At 34.8% G+C, this 23,081-nt stretch overlaps 1 protein-coding gene across 10 annotated transcripts in view; it reads left to right on the top strand.

The window, feature by feature from the left end:
- The window catches only part of HECTD1 (HECT domain containing E3 ubiquitin protein ligase 1), a 63,032-nt gene that overhangs the window by 27,278 nt on the left and 12,673 nt on the right, over window positions 1-23,081 (top strand). For 4 of the 10 annotated variants that reach the window (XM_010574259.1, XM_010574256.1, XM_010574254.1 and 1 more), the window contains 17 exons: window positions 872-1,094; window positions 4,288-4,563; window positions 4,668-4,744; window positions 6,163-6,297; window positions 6,570-6,716; window positions 7,085-7,179; window positions 7,597-7,702; window positions 8,696-8,830; window positions 8,914-9,053; window positions 9,562-9,885; window positions 10,387-10,553; window positions 10,734-10,910; window positions 13,641-14,477; window positions 17,785-18,006; window positions 19,742-19,875; window positions 21,635-21,791; window positions 22,640-22,862. In XM_010574259.1, the coding sequence (XP_010572561.1) occupies window positions 872-1,094; window positions 4,288-4,563; window positions 4,668-4,744; window positions 6,163-6,297; window positions 6,570-6,716; window positions 7,085-7,179; window positions 7,597-7,702; window positions 8,696-8,830; window positions 8,914-9,053; window positions 9,562-9,885; window positions 10,387-10,553; window positions 10,734-10,910; window positions 13,641-14,477; window positions 17,785-18,006; window positions 19,742-19,875; window positions 21,635-21,791; window positions 22,640-22,862 (3,575 nt within the window). The remainder of the gene's footprint in view (window positions 1-871; window positions 1,095-4,287; window positions 4,564-4,667; window positions 4,745-6,162; window positions 6,298-6,569; window positions 6,717-7,084; window positions 7,180-7,596; window positions 7,703-8,695; window positions 8,831-8,913; window positions 9,054-9,561; window positions 9,886-10,386; window positions 10,554-10,733; window positions 10,911-13,640; window positions 14,478-17,784; window positions 18,007-19,741; window positions 19,876-21,634; window positions 21,792-22,639; window positions 22,863-23,081) is intronic. The other 6 variants (XM_010574261.1, XM_010574264.1, XM_010574255.1 and 3 more) reach the window with 4 other exon arrangements.

Here is a 23,081-nt window from a genome sequence, read left to right as displayed (position 1 = left end):
GGGGGGGGAGGAGGTGAAACTCCAGGGTTGAGATAAGAACAGTTTAATAGAACAGAAAGGAAGAAAATAATAATGATAATAATAACAATAATAAAATGACAATAATAATAATACAATAAATTAAATATACAAAACAAGTGATGCACAATGCAGTTGCTCACCACACACTGACCAATGCCCAGTTAGTTCCCAAGCAGCAATCCGCCCCCCAGGCCAACTCCCTCCAGTTTATGTACTAGACACGATGCACATGGTATGAAATACCCCTTTGGCCAGTTTGGGTCAGCTGTCCTGGCTGTATTCCCTCCTAACTTGGGCCCTTCCAGCCTTCTTGCTGGCTGGGCATGAGAAGCTGAAAAATCCTTGACTTAGACTAAATTACTAGTTGTTACTTAGCAACAACTGAAAACATCAGTGTGTTATCAACATTCTTCTCATACTGAATCCAAAACATAACACTGTACCAGCTACTATAAAGAAAATTAATTCCATCCCAGCCAAAACCAGGACAATGGCCTCCAGAGGTCCCTTCTCAAACTCAACCATTTTGTGATTCCTTTCTCACAATAGAAGTTTTGAACAGAGGTGGATGTCCCGGTCAGTAGGCTGTTGTTATTGTTGAGTAGATAAATCTATATCTGAAAGGAAACTTCTTAGAAGTATCTTACTCTATTAAAGAATACTTTTAAACATACTTTTTACAGACAGAAGAAGTATAGTTCCTGTACTTCTGGTTTGAGTAATTCTTTTTCTCCTTAAGCCTTTTTTAAATGTCTGTGTTTTGTGTGTTGTTTTTTTTGTTGGTTTTGGTGGTTTTTTGGTTTGTTTTTTTGGGGTGCTTGTTTGTTTGTTTAATACAATTTTATTGCAGGAGGATGAACCACAGGAGGATGCTAAAGAACTGCAACAGGGTAAACCATATCACTGGAGAGACTGGTCAATCATTAGGGGAAGGGACTGCCTGTATATCTGGAGCGATGCTGCAGCCCTGGAGCTATCTAATGGTAGTAATGGATGGTTCAGATTTATCTTGGATGGAAAACTGGCCACAATGTATTCCAGTGGCAGCCCTGAAGGAGGATCCGATAGTTCAGGTAGCTTCTTTTACATTTCAAGTTTAAGTTAAGTTTTGAGACTGTTATATTTGTTTATATAATTTGATTGGAGCTATTTTGTTTTGCAGGAATTGGCTTACTAAATAGTAAAGGATGTAAACAGGTGGAAGGTGGTCAGTTAATTGTGATGCTTTTTATCAGATAGCATGTGATCATAACTTGACTTCCTTGGTGATTTGTGTTAAGTAAACATCTTGCCAGTAAAAGTGTATTAACTTCGTTTTGTTTTGATTCTTCTCCATGCATACTTAATTTTTTCACCCCAGTCATTAAAAGCACTTTGTAGTGGCCGTCCCAGGAAAAGCAGGTTGAAATGGTGATTTGTTGTTTGCTTCTAGCTAGCAGAATGAAATTGCATGTGTTTGAAGACAAAGTAATGGAAAGTTTCTCATTGAGACTGGGAAACAAATTACAGTGTCTTAATTGTTTGTCGGAGAGAGGATAAGGGAACAGACCTTATGCCCTGGCGATGCACAGGTGGTTTTAATTTTCTGTACAGAATACACAATTTGCTCTGGATGCAGAAACAACCCTCCTTTATTGTTTTTGGTTTTGTTTTGTTGTTTGGTTTTGTTTTTTTTTTTTGCAACAGTTCATGCATTTATGAACCTGCAGACATAAAATGCTTTGCAATATTATTATGTTTTCAACAAGCCATTGACTGAAATAACAGAACATATTATGATTCAGGATAGAAATGAAGTGCTAATGATTTTATCCATTGATTTGGGGGCATGAAGACAAATTGTAATATAGTGTGTTTCTAGATTATAACACAGCTGGAAACCACTTCTCTCTCTCTGTATTTTTTTTTTGTCATAAAATGTATCTTTGCATCCTTTTTAACAAGGCTAATAGCTTAAAAAGTAAAAAATTTCTTTGTTGAGATACTTGTTCATCATACGATACAATTTTAAGATGATCCATGAGGTTAGTTTCTTAAATCCTCATAGCCCCTGGATGCCAATTCTGCTTTCTTCCTTCCAAATGATGTGGGTGTGGGGATGAGACTTTACTATTTCTGTACAAGATGAGTGGAATGGGGATGGCTCAAATGAATTTGGAGTGAAGAGAACTTAAAAAAAGTCAGATTGAGAATTTAAGAAGATATGTCTCTTCAAGTTAGTCTTTTTTTAAAAGATTGAATAAATCCCAAGTTTTTGAACAAGATACCTAGCAAGGATATTATGGAAGGGAAAGAGGTAAACTAGGATTAAATGAGGCTTCTTGCAACCTTTTGTCAAGTAGACATCTACTAAGAGTGCTGACATTGCGGTGTAATTTGTCTGGACTTTAACCATTAGCTCTAAGAGTATGCAGCAGCCTCTTTTACTTAGTAAGAGATAAGAAACTAGTATTTGTTAACTAAAATTATTACAGTACAGTATAGACTCAGAATAGTGTAAGTCCTGAAATATACTATATGTTCTGCTGTCCTAAACCATTACTGATTAATCTCACAGTATACTTTTTAGGAACTTTACGACTGGCAAGAATATAGAGGGTTGAGTAATGGAATTTGTTAGTGTGTGTCGCATGATAAAAGTTGGGGCAGGAGGGGGAAATATATATACTATGGACATTTTTGGAAGGTCTGTACTCACCCCTCTCCACATTAGCTTAATACTTCTTTTGCTTTGATTTTTAGAAAAAATGAAAGTTCAATGCAAAAATTGAAATTTAATGGTAATTCTGAAACTTCAAGTGAGTCTCAAAATTCTGTCTAAGGGAACCCGAAATTATTCTGAATCATGTGTAATCATTGCACTTTCAGTGCAACATGCTATATAATAAATTTGTTAAAATGTCATTATGGAAATTTGGAAAGGTTTCATTAACAGAATTTTAATTTTGCTATACTTCAAGTGCAGAATTATTTTTGCATAGAGATTATTTATTTTTGTATTATACAACAATAACAATGGCAAATTTTAAAAACCTAGAGCATAAGTCATTGCAGCAAAAGGAAAACAGCAATTTTACAAGTGCATGAACTAGAAAAGTTGTATGTATCAAATCAGTACACTGAAAGATGAGAATACTAGTTAACTTTGAAGTTGAGATGTAATCTTTACATTAATGAGGTTACTTCCATTTTTTATTTTATATGGAAATTTTATTTTTTAAGTTATTAACTAATCAAATTTTCTGGAATTATGCTAATTAAAATTTCAAATGTAGTGTGCAGCCTTGTAATTACTACAGTATCAAAATGTAATTTAATTAAAACTGAGATAGTTGTTTGGATAATTCCAGGCTAGATTACCTACATATCTTAAAAGTAGGATATGGTCCTGTTTGTCATCTATTAAATATCTCCATATAAATACTAGCATTTAATCAAGTCTCATGTGGTGCCATTAGATTTTTATTTATTTATTTATTTAATGTTTTTCTCAGAGATATAGACATCCTTAAAATTTTTGTAATTCCTAAAAAAGGAATAGGAACATCTGCATTATAACTTGAATTAGCATAATGCCACTGTATTAAGTAGCATAATTGTGGCTTGCTTGTTTTCTCTGAGGTGAACATAGAGGTTCTACAAAGGAGATGAATAAAAGTTTCAGTATAGCTGATAAAAATTTTTTTGGGGTGCCTTTGGGACACTTAATCTGAGCAAATAGCTATTATCTCAGCTCAAATTTGCTTTTAGTACATGTTGATTGTCAGACTGCAAAGTTTTGTGAATTTTTTTCTGGTTTTTATATGGCTTCCACATCTATTCTCCACTTGCTTTAAGCTGTGAAGTTGATTGCTGTTTTCCTGTTGGAGGATTAATTTAATTTCCTATTTCTAAAAACTCACTTTTGAGAATAGTTCATGCTGGCCATAATGAGATAAATTATTTTTGCGAGACTAAAAGTTTATCATGGATTTCTTTGATCTTCCTATTATAATTGTAAAGATGAATTAATACATCTTTCATTAGGACCATTCAGAAAGAGTTGCATTGTCCACTTTGATGCAATCGTGGAGTAAATCACTGTTGAAGTACAGAAATATACTGGGAAAAAATGTAGAACGCTTTAAGACCCTTAATTTCAAACTTAATTTTGCATTGAATGCACTCAGTTGTTTTGCTCTTGGAAAAAAAAATTGTTTGATATGCATGATGGTTGGAATCAATTGTTGCAAGAAAAAAAAAAATGTTTTGTTTCTTTTTAAATAGAAAGTAGGAGTGAGTTCCTTGAGAAGTTGCAAAGAGCTCGAAGCCAAGTAAAACCATCTACTACAAGCCAGCCAATTTTATCAACACCAGGGCCAACTAAACTTACTGTAGGAAACTGGTCACTCACCTGTTTAAAAGAAGGAGAAATAGCTATTCACAATTCCGATGGTCAGCAAGCTACAATACTGAAAGAAGATCTGCCAGGCTTTGTGTTTGAATCTAACAGAGGAACAAAGCATTCGTTTACAGCTGAAACCTCTTTGGGTAAGTATGTAGGTATGTGTTATGTGCAGGTAGGAGCAAGTGTATGTGAGGTAGTTTTCTGTTTGTTGCTTTTCATACCTGCGAGAAATTGTGACTTTTCTAAAAACATGTTGCAGGGTCAGAATTTGTGACTGGCTGGACAGGCAAAAGAGGAAGAAAGCTGAAATCTAAACTGGAGAAGACAAAGCAAAAGGTTGGTGAGCATCTGTGAATTTTATACTTAAAATTTAATTGAGTTTGTTTCATTTTATAACATGCTTATGGAGTTGTAGCTTCCTCTTAGAGGATTAAAATCTTCTGATTTCAACTAGACACAATTTTATGCTAAGCTTGAAGGAGAAAACTTCACTCACAACAAAGCATTTCTGCAGGTGCATTTATCCAACAGTCTTAGTAAACTCTGAGCTCTTCTAGAGGAAGATGAATTTTCTTTTAAAAATGTAAGGAAATCCAATCGTCCTGACCTATATTTGTATAATTCTGTAGGTTTTTCTTTTTCTTTTTCTTTTTTTTTAATGGAAAAAGAAAAGGTGTTATGATTAATACTACAGTTGTATCAGAGGCATATGTTTCTTCTATTCACTACATTCAGATACTAATTTTAGACTGGGTATCGTGGCAGATAGGGGGATGGAAGTGAACAGTCTGTATTGTAAGAGTTGTGGTAGTGAAGCAAAATGTGTTAATGCCCTCATTTTAAACTTCTCTAGAATTCTTTCTCAAACTGAGGGAAAAAAAGAGGAACTAAGAAATCAAGTGTTAAACTTTTTACAAAAACACAAAATAACAGTATGTTCTGTGGCCAGCTGATGCCAAGGGCTCAAGCTAATCTTCAGTCTTGACCTCTCTTGCAGTTTCTAACAGTGCAGCTGATACGTTATGTACCAAAAATCTGCAGTATGTAAGGACACTTATATCTGAGTGACACTAAATTGAAAATTAAAATACTGTGTTAATGAGGATAGGTGGAATGATAAAAGGAAGGCAGTGCTCTTTCGTGCCTGGGATTGCACTGTGTAGCTCTGAAGCTTGTGAAACGTATTATTGTAGGACATGTGATGATGATGAACAGGAAAGATTTTGGGGGAAATTTCTTATAAGCAAGATGTTGTTTAATAAGAACTTATTTTATCAAATCTGTATCTTGTGTGATCCATACTTTGTAGATTCTTAGTATAAGATCACATAAGGACTTTTTGTGTGAGTTGGTTTAAGGAATGTGAATAGACCATTCAGAAACCATATAAACCCCCCTTAATCTTACCTCTGAAAAGACTACCAGATCCATGATACAGTTCTAAAGAAACAGATTTACAGATTGAAAGTCCTGTCTTTTCTCCTACCTTTGTGCTGTAATTTAATATATGATGGTAAGCTTAGTTTCTCTAAGTCTCAGTAAAATTCTGTGTATTTCCATTTATTTCTCCTGTACTTTTATCCTTTCACAACTTCTGCATTTCATGGTGTATGACAGGTTTTGGTTCTTCCTTACTTGTTTGTGTCTGTCATGGACTTCTTTAAAAAAGATGACCAAGTTTCTAGTGTCTTGCAGAATAATAATAGTCTCATTACGGTAAGGAATGACTTCTGATTATCAAAATCCATTTGTAGGTACGCACTATGGCGAGAGATTTATATGATGATCATTTTAAAGCTGTTGAAAGCATGCCTCGAGGAGTAGTTGTAACACTGAGGAACATAGCAACACAGTTAGAGTCTGCGTGGGAACTTCATACAAACAGACAGGTAAGTGTATCTCCTTTAATTTATAATGTGTGATGTCAGTGGAAATCACATAATGTTCAGACTAGTATGTCATGGTGTAAAGGAAAGTCACAATAAGTCTGTCTGAAATGTGGGGTTTTTTAATGTGTGTAATTCCTAGTTATGCACTTTACTGGGATGTTATTTTTGAAATTAAGCAAGTGGAAAAACTGTTACCTTGTTTCACCATTTTTGAAATGGAGCAAGTGGAAAAACTTACCTTGTTTCACCATAATTGTCTTTTTGTCTTCCAGTGTATTGAGGGAGAAAATACTTGGAGAGATTTAATGAAGACTGCTCTGGAGAACTTAATTGTACTATTGAAGGATGAGAATACTATTTCTCCATATGAAATGTGCAGTAGTGGCTTAGTTCAATCATTGCTTACAGTTTTAAATAATGTGAGTTTGTAGAACATAAGTCTCTGAAGAAGAACTTTCTAAAAAATAAAGTAGGCATGTGCCTTAATTTAAAAAAAAATCTATTATAAATGTGGCTTTTTCCTGTCTTGATGAAAATCAGGCAGACTTGCTCCATTCAGTGGTCTACCTGTTGAATATATGCTATCACAATAGATGACTTCAGTTTGAATAAGCCATTAAAAATCTTTAAATCAACAGTGGTTGGTTCTAATGGCTGATATAATTTAGCTTTTCACATACAGATTTTTAATAGGAAATTCAGTGAGACTAAACAGATCTTTTTGCCAGTATAAAGAATGAATATATTGCTTTCTATTACAAGTAAAGTTGTTTTTTTCCTCTCTTAGAATGTCGATTTAGATGTGAAGCAAGACTGTAGTCAACTGGTAGAGAGAATAAACGTTTTCAAAACAGCATTCAGTGAAAATGAAGACGATGAAAGGTAAAACCAAAACCAAACCAAAAAAAACATTGCATGTGTGAAGCAGTATGGTATGTTTAAAATAATTTAAAGACAAAGGAACTGTTCTTTCCATTTCAAGTTGTCTTTCTCTGGAATAGAAAATTGGTCTTAAAAGACAGCATCTGCTATTGAAGTAGCAATTGAAAATTTTACTGAATTTCTTCTATCTGTAAGAGTCAACCATACTGAATGTACATCTGTTGATGAATATAAAGGTGACTTATGTTCATCACTGTGCAGATTAGTATTTTTCTTACTGTGCTGTAATCATGTGACTGGAATAGATAATATCAGTAGAAATAGCGTGCTGACATATTTGCTACAGCTGGGTACTATTTTCTGAGATACTGTAGAATTTTAGTTGTGTGCTAACATAGTAACTGTTCACTTTCACAGTCGTCCAGCAGTTGCATTAATTCGGAAATTGATAGCAGTGTTAGAATCTATCGAACGTCTACCTCTCCACTTGTATGATACACCAGGTTCTACATATAATCTTCAGGTAAATGTACAGTGATAGCAATATATTGTACTGAGTGATAAACAACTGAATGTTACATGTGAATTTCAGGAAAAGTTACACATGTTAAGTCTGTATGAAGCATATTCTTGTAGAAGTGGCTAGAATTAGATAAAGAGCAACAAACTTTTTGGCATTTATTTCCTCTAACACTTAACCTAAATGGGTGTTCCTCTACTGTCACTTTTACACTGTGAAGTGAAAGTAAATTTTGCTGAAGAGGTAATGTGTGTGTTCTTTCTTTTGTCTTCATGTATTGGTCTCTTTATATGGGAATATGCCCCTTAGTAAGTATCTGTACTACTGGAATGAGCATTTTGTTGAAGACAATTATAAGACATGTTTATTTGTGATGACTAGGGATGGGCTGTAATAGTTAAAAGGGTCCCTTCTAGGGCTGTGTGTTCATTTGGTAATACACAACACCTGCAGGATCAGCAGCTTCTTATAAAGGAAAGCTGCAATTTGGCTAAAAATATTACTTGTTTTTGTTTAGTTTGTTTGGAATCTTGTTTTTTTCTGTTTGAAAGCACACTTCAGGATTTTGCAAGATGGCAGTGAAGTGTGAATACTTCTGTTTTGAAGCTAAATTATTAGAAAATAGTTGCAGAAAGTTGCAGAAACACTGCTGCTATTGAATATTTTGAAAAACATTTTCAGTTTTTATATTATTGTAGTTGCTAGTCTACAAGATTTGGAAATAAAAGGTATGAAAACACATGAAAAGAGAAAATATTAGCTTGCATGTGTAATTGACTTATACATTGACTGTCATACTAAAGAATTGTTTGGTTAATTGAAAAAATGGAGTACTAGGAAATTCCTTTTTAAAGCATTAAATTAGAATATAGTTTAAGTTGCACAACAAAAATACTTGATAAACCACTAAAACTGCTGTAGTGAAATATATTGCTTTTCTTAGAATTACGAAACCTAAGCAGAAAAGCCTGTATTAATGTTTGGCTACTCTTTCAGATATTAACGAGGCGCTTGAGGTTTCGTTTGGAACGTGCCTCAGGGGAGACATCTTTAATAGATCGAACTGGTAGAATGCTAAAGATGGAGCCGTTGGCAACTGTTGAATCTCTAGAACAGTATCTCCTGAAAATGGTGAGCAACATACCACAGAGGGTTCACGAGGAATGGTTGCGTTCTGCATCTCTAATACTTGATTTCTTTTCATTCATATGTAGGTAGCAAAGCAATGGTACGACTTTGATAGGGCTTCATTTGTTTTTGTACGAAAATTACGTGAAGGTCAAACATTTGTGTTCAGGCATCAACATGATTTTGATGAAAATGGAATTATTTACTGGATTGGGACAAATGCAAAGTGAGTTTCTTCAAAGCTGAATATTTTGAAGTCAGACAATAAACTGTGATCCATCTGTTATAATTTTTTTAGGAGTAGGAGGTATCTGCTTTTCCTGTTGATCAATAGAATTACATTTCATTTTACTTTAATAGAATAATATGAATCTGTGAAGTTGTGTTGAGAATTTGTTGTATGCTTACCTAAGAAATGAAGGGGTGGGGAAGTTTGGGTCTTTGTTTTTGTTTGCTGTGGTTTTCTTAGGTTTTGTTGGGGTTTGGGTGGTGGGTTTCTTGTTTGTTTGTGGGTTTTTTATTTGGCTGGTTTGTTTGTTTTTTAAACTACTGTAGTACAGTGATATTTGGAACACCTCTAAAGTTATCTAATTATCTAAAATTATATTAATCATTTTGTTTTGTAATAAACTCAGCTGTAATATACAATTCACAGTAAATGTCAAATGTTACTGATGCCTGTTCTTTTTTAATGTAAGTAATAATTGAACAGTACATTTCTCTTTTTAATATAGAACTGCATATGAGTGGGTAAATCCAGCAGCCTATGGGTTAGTAGTGGTTACATCCTCAGAAGGAAGAAATCTGCCTTATGGCCGTTTAGAAGACATCCTAAGCCGTGACAGTTCAGCTCTCAATTGTCATACTAACGATGATAAGAATGCTTGGTTTGCCATAGATCTTGGCCTTTGGGTTATACCATCAGCTTACACGTTACGCCATGCTCGAGGTTATGGACGATCTGCTCTCAGAAATTGGGTTTTCCAGGTATCTAAGGATGGACAGAACTGGACTACTTTGTATACTCATGTTGATGACTGTAGTCTCAACGAACCAGGGTATGTCAGTGTGTTTTATCACTTTTTATAAAACTGAGCTCAGTGAAAAAAGTACTTGGCTGTAGACTATTTTAATGTGTACTGTAGGTGTAATAATATAACTATATGAAGAAATGGTAGGTGATCTAAATTATCAAGGATGGGCTGGAAAACAAATGATTCATAAGTTCTCTGTATGGTTCACATACATTTGTGCTTTTCCATCATTGTAGATATTGCATTTGGGGTTTTTTTGGTTTTTTGTTTGGTGGGTTTGTTTTTTTTTTTTTTTTAGAAAACAGTAACACCAGCACTTATCCAGAGTTTGTCCCTAGTGATAACAGGTTTTATCTATCTTGTGGTCTTGGCAGTTTTCTGATTTTATCCATACTTGATCAGCATTATGGTTTTGTTTGCTTTGGTACTAAGGTTTTTGGTTTTGTTTGGTTCTAAAGTTTTTTGTTTTTCTTTTTTTTTTTTTTTTGTCCCCCACCCATGCCCCCCTTCCTAATAAATTTAAAGGTCTACAGCAACATGGCCTTTAGATCCTCCAAAAGATGAGAAACAAGGTTGGAGACATGTTAGAATAAAGCAGATGGGAAAGAATGCCAGTGGGCAAACACACTACCTCTCCCTGTCTGGATTTGAACTTTATGGCACTGTGAATGGAGTATGTGAAGATCAGCTGGGTAAGAAAAAGAATGTGTACATCCTGTTTATTCTCTTCAGATGCTAGTGAACTTAAAATATAAAAATCAGTGTGAAAAAGCAGGTTTACTTTTGCAGTGGAACTTGCTTAGAAACAAGATCAAAATTATTCCCCATTCAATACTTTAAAGTCTTTCCATTTCAATTTACATTTCTTGTAGGAAAAGCTGCTAAAGAAGCTGAAGCAAATCTGCGAAGGCAGCGACGTCTAGTCCGTTCTCAGGTGTTGAAATATATGGTTCCAGGAGCTCGTGTAATCAGAGGAATTGATTGGAAATGGAGAGATCAGGATGGAAGCCCACAGGGTGAAGGCACTGTTACAGGAGAATTGCATAACGGTGAGCATGAATTTCCTGACTTTGTAAATGTTTGTAGCAGGATTAGTTTATGTGAAACGGGTAGCATTAAAGTATTTCCTTTGTAGTGTCTTGAAGAAGCTGATAAAATTTTAAGTATTTGGGGGAGAAGGAACTCAATTACTACAACTGTTATGTTCCATTTGTGAAATTCCATTTTAATGCATGAAAAAAAATTCTTCCTGTAAATGAAACTTTTGTAGAGCTTTGCTTAATTAAAATACCAAATTGTTATTTAGACATCTGTTACAAAGAAGAAAAAGTACATGAAGGTGATTGATGCACACTGATTAATTAAGCTTTGGGCCTGCAAAATCTATAATTACCTTCTTCATTTCTTCTAGCTTAGCATTTGCAATGTTTTTCTTGACTTCTGTTGTACCCTGTACCTTTCCTACCTTGCTAGCTTCATTGGGATCAGGTTGTTATTTTTTTAATTAAAAGCATGAAAAGTAATTAATTTATGGAGCAAAATAAAAATCTGCAAACAGCCAGGAAAGTCAAGGCTTAGGAAGCTAAGATATTAAAGAGGCTCCAGAAGAGGTGATGATCTTGTCAGCTGAATGTGCTTTCTACCTTTTTCCCCCTGTCCCCTTATTTTGGGGTATGTAAGACTTGCCTTGTTCCTGAAGTGTCTTCAGCTACTCTTTGACTCATTCTTAGCCAGATTTTAAAATTTCTTCTAGTTTGTTGAGTTGTCAGCTCTCAAACATGGAGAAATGTCCAAACTAAATGTCTTAAAATGTTTTGAAACTTAGAATCTTATTTAAGCCATTCAGTATAGCTTGTAGGGAATTCTTCTGTCATCTGTATATTGTTCTTATCAGATGCAACAGTATCCATAGCTACATTCTCACTTTGAAGACTTAGGTATTATTGGTGAGTAGTATTCTGCTAACTCAGTGTTTTCGTTCCTATGTTCCAGTAAAACTTTCCTGTTTAAGCATAGGTGAAATTGGAGTTTGTTTATCAAATGGTGATGCCAAACAATGTGAAATGTGTTATCAGTAGAGTCTTATTTCTGCCACAGTTGTCTTTCAAATAGAATTTTGAAAATAGTATCCCATTGACTTTTTTTGTCATTATTGACAAGTTTAGATGAATCTTGAGGAGGTTTAGGGCTGTAATGATGGAGCAGTAAGACTCCAAGGACATAATAACTATTAAAAAATTGTGCAGATTTAAAACTGTTTTCCTAAAATATTAATTACAAAGGAACTATACAAAATAAGAACAGTTATTTAGTTATGCTTTTACCCTGTTCAGCTATTCATAAAGGGGAAAAATGATACTGTTTAACAACAGTATGGAACTTAATATTTTTCTATTTGATAAGAAAGGTAAATGAACAGTAGAAAGGAGAAAATTCAGACTTGCTTCACAAATTTACCTTCAAAAGTTTAGTGGCATGATGCTACTCAGATATAGCTCATGAAGATGGAATAAAATCACACAAGAATAATATGATCTAAACCTGCTCATGTGGGGATGAGATCTCCACTTACCATAACTGAAAACTTTATCCATTTTTAAATAATCTTTGTCCAGAGTGATATCTAAATAGAAAATTGCTTCTTCTGTTTTGGTCTAGGAAGTGATGACTTTTGGGTAGTTACAAGGTAAAAGTGCATCTGACAGTACTAAAAAGAATATTTTCTTCAAATTAGCTCTCTTCTCTTTTATTAAAGAAAAATATGTGTGTACATCTGGACCTGACATCTTCTTTTGAATTTCTGTCTGAGGTCACAGAAGATGACTGAGCTTTAGAGATTTTATTTTTAAGGAAAATGTGTATTGATTAAAATGGTGACACCAAGTTTTGTTACAGTTGACATACAGTAAGAAATACTAGAAGGAATTTTTTAGGTGACTCTGAGATTGTGGTACATACTCAGACAAGCAAAAATAAATTATTTTGCCCCTATTTCTGTCCTAGTTAGCTAAATTTTGCATGTTACTCTCATAATTGCAGACTTATTACATTTAACTGTTAAAAAAATACTGGTACTCTACATAATCATTTAATAACGGAATTGAAGAGTAGCATCTCTTATTCAGTGTTGTTTTGGTTCCAGTATAAAGTTTCATTCTATGAAACAGATTCTTTTTCCAACCCTGAAATCTTACTTGAAGTAGTCCTTATCTGACTGCCGTAAAACTCTTCCTGTGAATAAGAAATGTTTGAGTCTGTGTAAATTATTGAACTAAAAAGCTGAGTATCAGTGATTTAATTCTTTCACTTTACAGGGCAAGAATAAGAAATCCCAACTAATCAATTTCATAAAATGTCTTCTGTCAGGCAAATATGCTTATCCACAAGATCCAACGAAGAAAAACATTATAGAATGTCCTTGCAAGAATTATAATTTCTTGACAGATATTAATAAAGTTATGATGATACATTTTAATATACCTTTCTGTTATTAGAGAATCTAATAATAAAATTTTGAGAGATCCTAGTAGGTCAGGTTCCTTCCTGAAGGAAACTACTTTTGGCTGGATTCTGGGACCCTGAAGATAGAGGCTGATCATCAAAAATACTAATCGTTTAGATTTAAACACTTCCTTTTTAATTGGCATTAAGGGTTATTTAGTGACTTTATTAATTCAGACATGCAGCCCTTATGAGAAGCTGATCCCACATTGTGGAGCTAGTCTGACACGCTCCTGTCTGCTTTCTGCTGGATCTCACAAACTCCTGTCCCTTTCCAGGCTGGATTGATGTCACCTGGGATGCTGGTGGCTCTAACTCTTACCGTATGGGCGCAGAAGGAAAGTTTGACCTCAAGCTTGCACCAGGGTACGACCCTGATTCAGCGGCATCACCCAAACCTGTTTCATCCACTGTTTCAGGCACAACGCAGTCATGGAGCAGCTTGGTGAAAAACAACTGTCCAGACAAGACGACTGCTGCTGCAGGCTCCTCAAGTAGAAAAGGAAGCAGCAGTTCTGTGTGTAGCGTGGCCAGTAGCAGCGACATCAGCTTGGGTTCGACCAAAATGGAGCGGAGATCAGAAAGTGTAATGGAGCAAAATATAGTTTCAGGCACTGACGTCCATGAACCAATTGTTGTTCTCTCTTCCGCTGATAGTGTGCCCCAGACTGAAGTAGGGTCATCTTCCAGTGCAAGCACCAGCACCTTAACAGCGGACATGGGAAATGAAAATGCAGAGAGGAAGTTAGGTCCTGATAACTCAATACGTACTCCGGGGGAGTCCAGTGCTATATCCATGGGAATTGTTAGTGTAAGCTCTCCTGACGTGAGTTCAGTCTCTGAACTGACTAATAAAGAAGCAGCTTCCCAACGACCTCTAAGCTCTTCAGCAAGTAACAGACTCTCGGTCAGTTCTTTGTTGGCTGCTGGGGCACCAATGAGCTCCAGTGCAAGCGTTCCTAACTTATCATCTCGAGAAACTTCCAGCCTGGAGTCCTTTGTTCGAAGAGTGGCAAACATAGCACGTACCAATGCCACGAACAACATGAATTTAAGCCGAAGTAGCAGTGATAACAATACTAATACTTTGGGAAGAAATGTCATGAGTACTGCAAGTAAGTAAGCAAGCTGTGTTTATTTTTATTTGAAGCTTTTCTTGTTTCTTTGGCTTTCATTAGATTTAAAGAATTGGCCTGATAGAGAAATGAACTTAGAGCAGCCTTGACCTTGTGTGTGCCTGTAGAACTCCATGAAGAGCTCACAGAATTCATGTCAGCTGGAATGTGTTACATTGTCCTGTGATGTCAGATTACACTGTGGTACCCATCAAATAGAAAATAATTTGAATTTGATGTCTATTACATGTTTAGGAAGAGAGAGAGTGTATTTTTAGATTAAGCGGCTGGAAGGCTAGCAACAGTAGCTAATGTGGGCTACTCTTGCTTTCTGATATGTGTAATTTTGCATATTCACCTTGTATCTGCCTATTTCTGTTATTTTTCCATTTTCCTTAGGAAAGGCAGTTTGTGCATATTATGAAGTCTCTGAGCTTAGGAACTAAGAACACAATAGAAAGAAAAAAGTAAACTGTGGTATGGTGAAATTTTAGTAGATTCCTGCATTCTATCAGGCTGAATAACTTAATGTACTCTAATACTGTGTATGTTTTCTAAACATGCTATGGTCATTAAGGCTTGGATTCGGTGAACTGTTCAGGCATATTAAGTGTAAGGAAGTTTGTAGTTAACAGTGATTTAAGTGGCATTATGTACATGCTTTAACATTTGCATGTTCTCACATTACATGTAGGATCAAGGTATTAGCAGATAAGTTGTAAACCTGCTTGTTGTGAGTTCACTATTCTGAATTTTCAGCATGCTCCCATCAGAGTTGCTAGTCAACCAGCCTTGTTACATGTTTTGTTCAGTGATGCTGATAGTATTTTAGCCAGAGAGCTGCAGTTCGTGAGGTAGGCAAGTTAGAAAAGGTAAAATTACCCAAGCCAGAAAGAAGCACTCAGTTTCTTGTTAAGCTTTCATGCTTTTCTAGGACTTCTATGCTTCCATATTTAAAAATGTGGTGTTTGCTTTGAGCATTTCTAAAATTTTTTAATAGTGAGTGTTTTCTTTTTTGTTGGGGAGATATTTCTATGTATTCTTACATCCATATTGTGATACTGGGAGGGGGAAAACATTTGCAGCCTACATTAAAAATGTAAATAAGATACTCAAGGGAAGATTTCCAGTAGTTGGTCCCCTTTTTAGGCAGACAGTTAGTGCCTCTGGTTCTGAAGTAGTTTTGTGCTGGGGGAGACGGAGCACCTTTGAAAAACATAGTAAGATACTTCAGTAGCAAGTTTAACAGATTTCATGAATGTTTGATATTCATGCAGTGCTGAAGTTGGAAATAAGAATATGGGAAAGTAAAAATTGGATTTAATATAAAAATAAATTCACACTTTAAAATTATCCCTCATGTAGGAATTACTTTGTTTTATACATCTTATAAAAATAGAAACTGTAAATGGGAACTTGTGCCCCAAGAAGAAATCAGAGACTAACTTTCAGCAACCTCACTGAAGTTCTTTTAGAGCATTGTAAAAAGCTTGGGTGGTTGTTTTGGGTTTTTATTATTATTATTATTATTATTATTATTATTATTTTTCTTTGGCCTGTCTGGGTTTAAAAAAAACAGAACAAAACAGACCACCAAAACCACACCACCCCCCAAAAAAATCCCCAACCAAAAAGTCAAGTCTGAAATCATGATTAGTGATGCAAATCTTTCTGGACTTGCTGTAGTGGTTGCTTTTAAAAATGTCTGTATTTGCCAGGAGTTAAGTGGTGTGTATAGTAGCCAGTTTCAATTCGTTCTTGAATTCAGAGCAAATGAAATGCTGACACTTAATGCATTTTTCTGTTTATCATAACAGCAAAGAGTTTACTGTTATTAATTAGAAGTGGGTGGAAGATATGAATACTGAACAACTTATTTTCAAGTTCTTAAACAACAAAGGAAAACCCCTTTGGTCTGGAAAATTTCCATGTTTTCATAGAGATGAGCATAGTCTTATTAACAACCCTAAACTTAAATTTCATTCTCTCCCTCCCTATGCATAGAAATAATTTCAAGCACTATACCTGCTTGGGTCACCTTTGCAGATATTTTGTTTGCATTTTTACATTTTTATTTACAGACTGTTACTTAAGTTCCTAAGGAGGAAAAAAAAAAAAAAAGAGTATCTGGCAAATGATAAAAATAGAAACAGTAAGGTTTGTTTTTCTCAAAAAGCTACCAAATGCCCTTAGGGAAAGAATTTTTGTTGTATTGTATCCTGCTTCAAGGGTAGTAACCTTTTGCAAAACTTGATGAAAATAAGAGTCTGAAATTCAGAATTTAGACTTTTTTAAGAAAGCAGTGCCTCAGTTTACATAAGATGCAATAATGAAAATGTTTACTTTAAAACTGCAAAACTTGCATTTGATAAATTTTAGAAAAGGTAGATTGAAAAACATAGGGTTTATATTTAACTATAAGTGACGCCTCAAATTTGCACGTGCAAACATGTGATAAGTCTCCTGTGAAGATAAGCATGCGAGAAAATGTTTTGAAGATTGGGATGTAAATGCAGAGTTGCACATAGGTATAACTTCTACTCAGTTACGTATACTACTTGAAATTCTTTCCATTGAGTTCACAGTGAATTCAGTCTTGTTTCAGTTAACTAAAATGCATTTACTGTGTTTTATTTAGATGTGCAGTAAGGTGACTTCTTAGTGGTTGTTTGCGTATTCTGAAAATTATTTATGTAAATCATACACATAAGTAAGATATTAAGTTACATGTTTCACAGTACTGCCAACTCAGGCTTGTCATCCATCATGTACATGCTAATAGTTACATGAAAGATAACAAGTCAGAGCTGCTTTAAGAGCTTTAGAAAAATGTGCAAAAATCACAAGTTTCACGTTTGTCTTAAGTTCGTTTCTCAATTCATTTATATATAGTTAAACTGTTTTACCTGTGTAATTTTGATTATATTGCTTTTTAGAGGTTAAATTACTTTTTAGGCTTACAGACAGATGCAATATTGAAGTAACAGATTTCAGGAATACCTTTCATATGTTGAACTTGAAATGAAGTAATTCAGATTTACAGTGGGATTTGGGGATTTATTTGATAAAATTATTTGTTTTAAATGTATGCAAGGGCATATGCTCAGAAATGGGCATCTGCATTGTAGGGTGCACTTTTGCACTGGGAAACCCTTCCCCTTTTAGTCTGTTTTTCTTTATTGTATAATAACACATCTGATAATTTCTCAACCCCAGATATATTTTTCAACACAGGAGTCATGCATGTAAATTGTACTCTTCAAGTCATCAAATCATTTATTTTATCTTACCATATCTTTATCTATAGCTTCTCCTCTTATGGGTGCCCAAAGTTTTCCTAATCTGACTACAACTGGTACCACATCAACAGTGACCATGTCTACATCCAGTGTTACTAGCAGCAGCAATGTAGCTACAGCAACTACAGTTTTATCTGTTGGTCAGTCGCTTAGTAATACTCTAACTACTAGCCTAACATCAACATCTAGTGAGAGCGATACAGGTCAGGAGGCAGAATATTCTTTATATGGTAAGTTTCATTTTTAAATGAACATAAGCAGACTTCCCATTAATGATTTTTCCTTTTCTCCTGTTGTTATGATTTTCTCATGTACTAGTTTATTTACTGAAAAGTATTTGAAAGTTGAGCTGTTCATATGTTACTAGTTCTGTAAGGCAGTAAGTAAAATAATGTTAACATAGTAGTGTTTTCTTATGTTTTCAGGTCTTTATTTTTGGCAGTTTCTATCCCACGTTATTATTATTTATGGTATAGTTTATTTAGGCACTTAATCTTTTCCTTAATCAAAGAAGTTTAGTATCTAATGTAGTTTGCATATGACCTCTAATTAAAATCAAAATGTTATTTCTCACTGTTTTGTTTAGGCATGCTGCATGCTCAGTCTGAGGTACCTTGTATTACTCAGTGATTGAAAACTATCTGCCATTAGGCACATTATACACTTAAAATGGTATATGAGGTTCCAGGTATCTCAATACCATAACAGTAATTGCAAAAAATTGGAAAGAACACAGAAAGGAAAATGACATGGAGAGTGGAATTATGTGGTTGGAGGAACAAAATCTAGAGTTATGTGGATACTGTATGCTAGAAACAGACATTAGGCAGAAGTTATTTACTGGATATGCGTACTGTGATAGAAGATTTAGTTAACTAGTTTGATAGTATCTAGGAACCAAGTTGATGAAATGAAGTAAAGAAAAACCTGGGCTAGATATGGGAAAATACTTCCTAATCTAAAGTTTATTGGATTGTGAGGCATTCTTGAAAGAAAAGATACTTGATTTGTTTAAAACTTTTTGGATTAAGATTGTGTTCTATTTTGTTGCCTATTGAAATTGCTTGAACAATATCTGGTAATTTCAATGGATATTGGAATTGAGCTGCATGGAGGTGGTCAGTTAAGATATCTGCATGTGCCATCTCCCTTTATTCTTTTAATAAGTCTCATTTGATATTTTGATTGGGTGGCAAGTCATAAAATATATCATAAACAACTAGGCAAATAGAGTTACCTTAAAGTTTCGGTTGAGGCATTAGCAACAATTCAAAGGGTATTTGGGTGGTATAGATAGTTTATATGTGTACAGAAAAATGTAAAAGTTCAAAGATTCATCACAGTCCTTGGACTGCTGTGAACTTTTCTGGTTTTGAGGGGTTGGTTTTTAAGTCTTAGTACTAGGTGGGTGAAATTGAACTTTATATCTGTTTTCAGCTTCTTGTTACAGAAACTAATTAGGAATCGAATCTTTAAAAATACCACTCTTAAATGTTTATTTTAAATGTCCTTTACATTGTAGTTTGAGGTCTAAGCCACACATTCTTAGTGGAAATTACATCAGTAATCTGTTTTTAAAATTAGACATAGAATCAAACGCATACATTTGTGTACCATTTTTTTTGCAATCTTTTGTAATTTAAAATAAGAGTAATTTTAAAATGTTTGATACAAGCAAATGAGAAACTGATCATTTGCTGATCACTCTTAATTATACAAATGTTAAGTGCTTCTTTTGTTAGTTATGCTGTTGACTAGACCCCTGGGCTTTTTGTCAGGTGTATGCTTTTATCACAGCTTTTAATCTTGTTATGCCATAAGCAGTGTTTTAGTTCTCTTTTTCTGGTTTAAGTGAGATTTGTTTTTTCACTCTTCCCAGTGCTCCTGTTCTTTAATTTTCATAATTTTGCTTTAAAAGTTATTCTTGGCTTTTGTTCTGTACGTAAATGTATATATGTATTACAGATTTTCTTGATAGCTGCCGAGCTAGTACTCTGTTGGCAGAGTTAGATGATGATGAGGATCTACCTGAACCAGATGAAGAAGATGATGAAAATGAAGATGACAACCAAGAAGATCAAGAATATGAGGAAGTTATGGTACAGTATAGTTAGCATAGGTGATATCTTAATTGACTAACAGATGTATTAAAAATCTGCAGATTTTTTTGGCAATATGGGGTCCTAGCTGTAATCTTTCCATTAATTAAAGCAAATATATTTAGCTTTCAGACTACTAGTTTGGAGTACCTGTCCATTAAGACTCTAAATGAAATGCCAGAGTTAAAATCATGTTATGCTTTCTGGGGGCTGCAAACTGAATACTACTTCATGAAGACAGTTCATTGTCCCTTTTCCTCATTCTTGCATATATTTTGTGTATTAAGACAGCTCTTTTCTCCTGCATTCAACTGGGTGTGATAAAATTGCAAGGCCTCACTAGATAGGACAGCTAACAGGGCAATGCCCTTTCTGTACAAATTTGATTGTACCACCTTCAGCATTTATTCCAGAGAAAAGTGTTTTTGAACACCAGCGCACCCTGAGACCTTATAGGTCAGAATTAATATCTTAAAAACAGCCTGGGAACAAGTTGACAGACAGTAGAAATGATGGATCACTAGTTCACTGGCTGATGAAATGGTGTAACTTTGTGGGTAGGCTGCTGAATTCTGTAATTATACAGTTCTGGGTTGTATTTAACTGTAGGCCTGTGCGAAGCAAACCATTGAAGTGATCAGAATGGATATTGCAAGGTCTAAGAGGAAAAATACGACTTCAATAATGATAATTTAATGTTTATTACATAAATATAAGTATTGTTTTATGGAATTATACAAACTTCCTCTTGTAATTAATATGAAAACTTTTAGTCACTTGAACCAAAACATTTAGCATTTTAACCTACTGTGATTATACTTCTAATAGAAATTCAAGTACATTACTAAGCATTTCATTATTTTGCCTTCTGCACAAAGATATGAAATTAGGAATGGAAAATCTAGCACTACTTAAGTGGATCTACAATGCAAACAATAATCTTAGTTTGTAGATTGTCGATCACTTTTCAGAAATTATTAAATAGAGTTACTAGTGTTGTTCATGGGAAGAAGCAGAAATAGCTAAAATAGTCTTTGCTTAAGATTACACAGCAAGAATTGGATCCGGAAAAGAAAATTCTTCTTTCTTGGGTTCCAGTCCTTTTCCCTCTGATATACTATATAATTCTTCTCAATGAGGAGTTGAGCAGAAACAGTTCAGCAGTTCAAAACAAGTTGAACAGCTTGTTGTAGAAAAGTCATAAGCAGTTAATACTTGCTAAAGCTCATTGAAAATTAGATTTCTTCCCACCATAATAGTTCCAGTATTTTGGTATTTGATTTAATCTCTGGATAAAATGTGTATATATTACATATCTATATATATATACGCTTTCAAAAAAACACTATTTGTTTTCAGAAAAAATTAAATGTATTTGACACCACTGATTTATTTGAATCTTTGATATTCCAAAGTTTGTGGAATACACAGAACATCTACACCAAGTTTGCTGGTCTAGAATACTTTGTATTTCCCTATGTTCTGGTGCTTCATGGAAAGTTTCATTCTTTCCAGATATCATAAATAAACCTGTTGTAAGGTTAGCCTCTTTATGTTGATTTTTGTTTTTCTGTGGTTTTGATAATTCTCTTGATTCCTGCTTGACTGGTTAAATGGAACTAATACTGTTATGTGCCAGCTTTGGTATTTTTGTGTCCATTTTAGTTTACGTGACTGATGTATTCCCTAACTTTTAAATTTTTGATCAAATGATTCTTTGTAGCAGAATCTAAAAAACAACTACTTTTTTTTTTTTTAGGAAGAAGAGGAGTATGAAACCAAAGGAGGCCGTAGAAGAACATGGGATGATGACTATGTATTGAAACGGCAGTTTTCTGCTCTGGTTCCTGCTTTTGACCCGAGACCTGGTCGTACTAATGTTCAACAGACAACTGACCTAGAAATCCCTCCACCGGGTATGCTGACAAGACATTTGTGATACTTGATCTGGCTTTAGGATGGAGACTAACTGTTAAGTGCCCATTGGGCTCTGGGGATCCTATCGCTGTTAACCAGTATAACATGCTTTTGTGGCTGTGCAGATTTTCTCTGTTTTAATGAGAGTTTTATCTACCTCTGCAGGTCCAAGCATTATTGAGGGAAAAAGTAAATTAAGTGCTGTGTAAAATAAGCATGCTCATTAATTTAACTTGGATGAGTGATAAATCTTTTGTTATGTCTGGTTCCACCTGCAGGGAATAATCTGTGTGTTGAGCTACCCAGAACAGCTTTGATTGGAGGGGGCTTGCTGAAACAGTCCAAAGCAGAGTTGAGGGGAAAGCTAATACAGTAGTTGAGCAGTCTGTATGACCAGCAGCACGGCACCTGATCTTGCTCCTTAGTTCATTCTTGTTTAGCAGTGTGGGTGTAGTCAATGTTCATTACAGAAAGGAATATGTAGGTTTAGCTTGTGTGGAAATGAGCAGCTGTTGATTTTGATGAGTTGAAAGGAGTCAATACAACAGGAAGATACTGTGTTTGAAGAGAAGAATGCATGTGTTGTGATAATATTAAAGGGGATGTTATCAAGACGTAAGGATCAACAGGGATTTCAGAAATTCCTGTTAGCTTTGCTCATGTAAAGAAGTGCTGCAGTTATAGCCCTTACATACAGCTCATAATTACAACTCAGCGTCTTCTCTCTGGCATGTGTGCAGGAAGTCTTCACACTTCCTTATTGAGCCACTTTATTGATATTTAAGCCAACTTGTCATGTGTTACATATTTTGTATTAATGGCCTCTCAAATGATTTTTCACATGCAGGTACACCTCACTCAGAACTCTTGGAAGAGGTTGAGTGCATGCCTTCACCACGTTTAGCACTTACCTTGAAAGTTTCAGGTCTTGGAACAACTCGAGAAGTAGAACTGCCCCTAACAAACTTTCGATCTACCATCTTTTACTATGTACAGAAATTGTTACAGCTTTCCTGCAATGGCAATGTGAAATCTGACAAGCTTAGACGTATTTGGGAGCCAACATACACGTAAGCTCGCAAGTTTATTATTCTCTGTAGAGAACACTGTGACCAATTAGGAAATGGGTGTGAAACAATGTTAACTTTTTTTCTCCTCTGTAGAAAGCCATGCTAGAATTAGTTTTTCTTTCATTTATGTCAGGATGTTCTTTCTGGTTTTACAGATAGTGCTGTGACTACCAAAAAAAAAAAATAATCATAATTTCTGATGCTCAACTGTGACTTGTT

The sequence above is a fragment of the Haliaeetus leucocephalus genome, unplaced genomic scaffold (assembly GCF_000737465.1).
Source record: "Haliaeetus leucocephalus isolate CR32 unplaced genomic scaffold, Haliaeetus_leucocephalus-4.0 Scaffold417, whole genome shotgun sequence".
Lineage (NCBI taxonomy): Eukaryota > Metazoa > Chordata > Aves > Accipitriformes > Accipitridae > Haliaeetus > Haliaeetus leucocephalus.
This window is presented reverse-complemented; position numbering and strand designations above follow the sequence as displayed.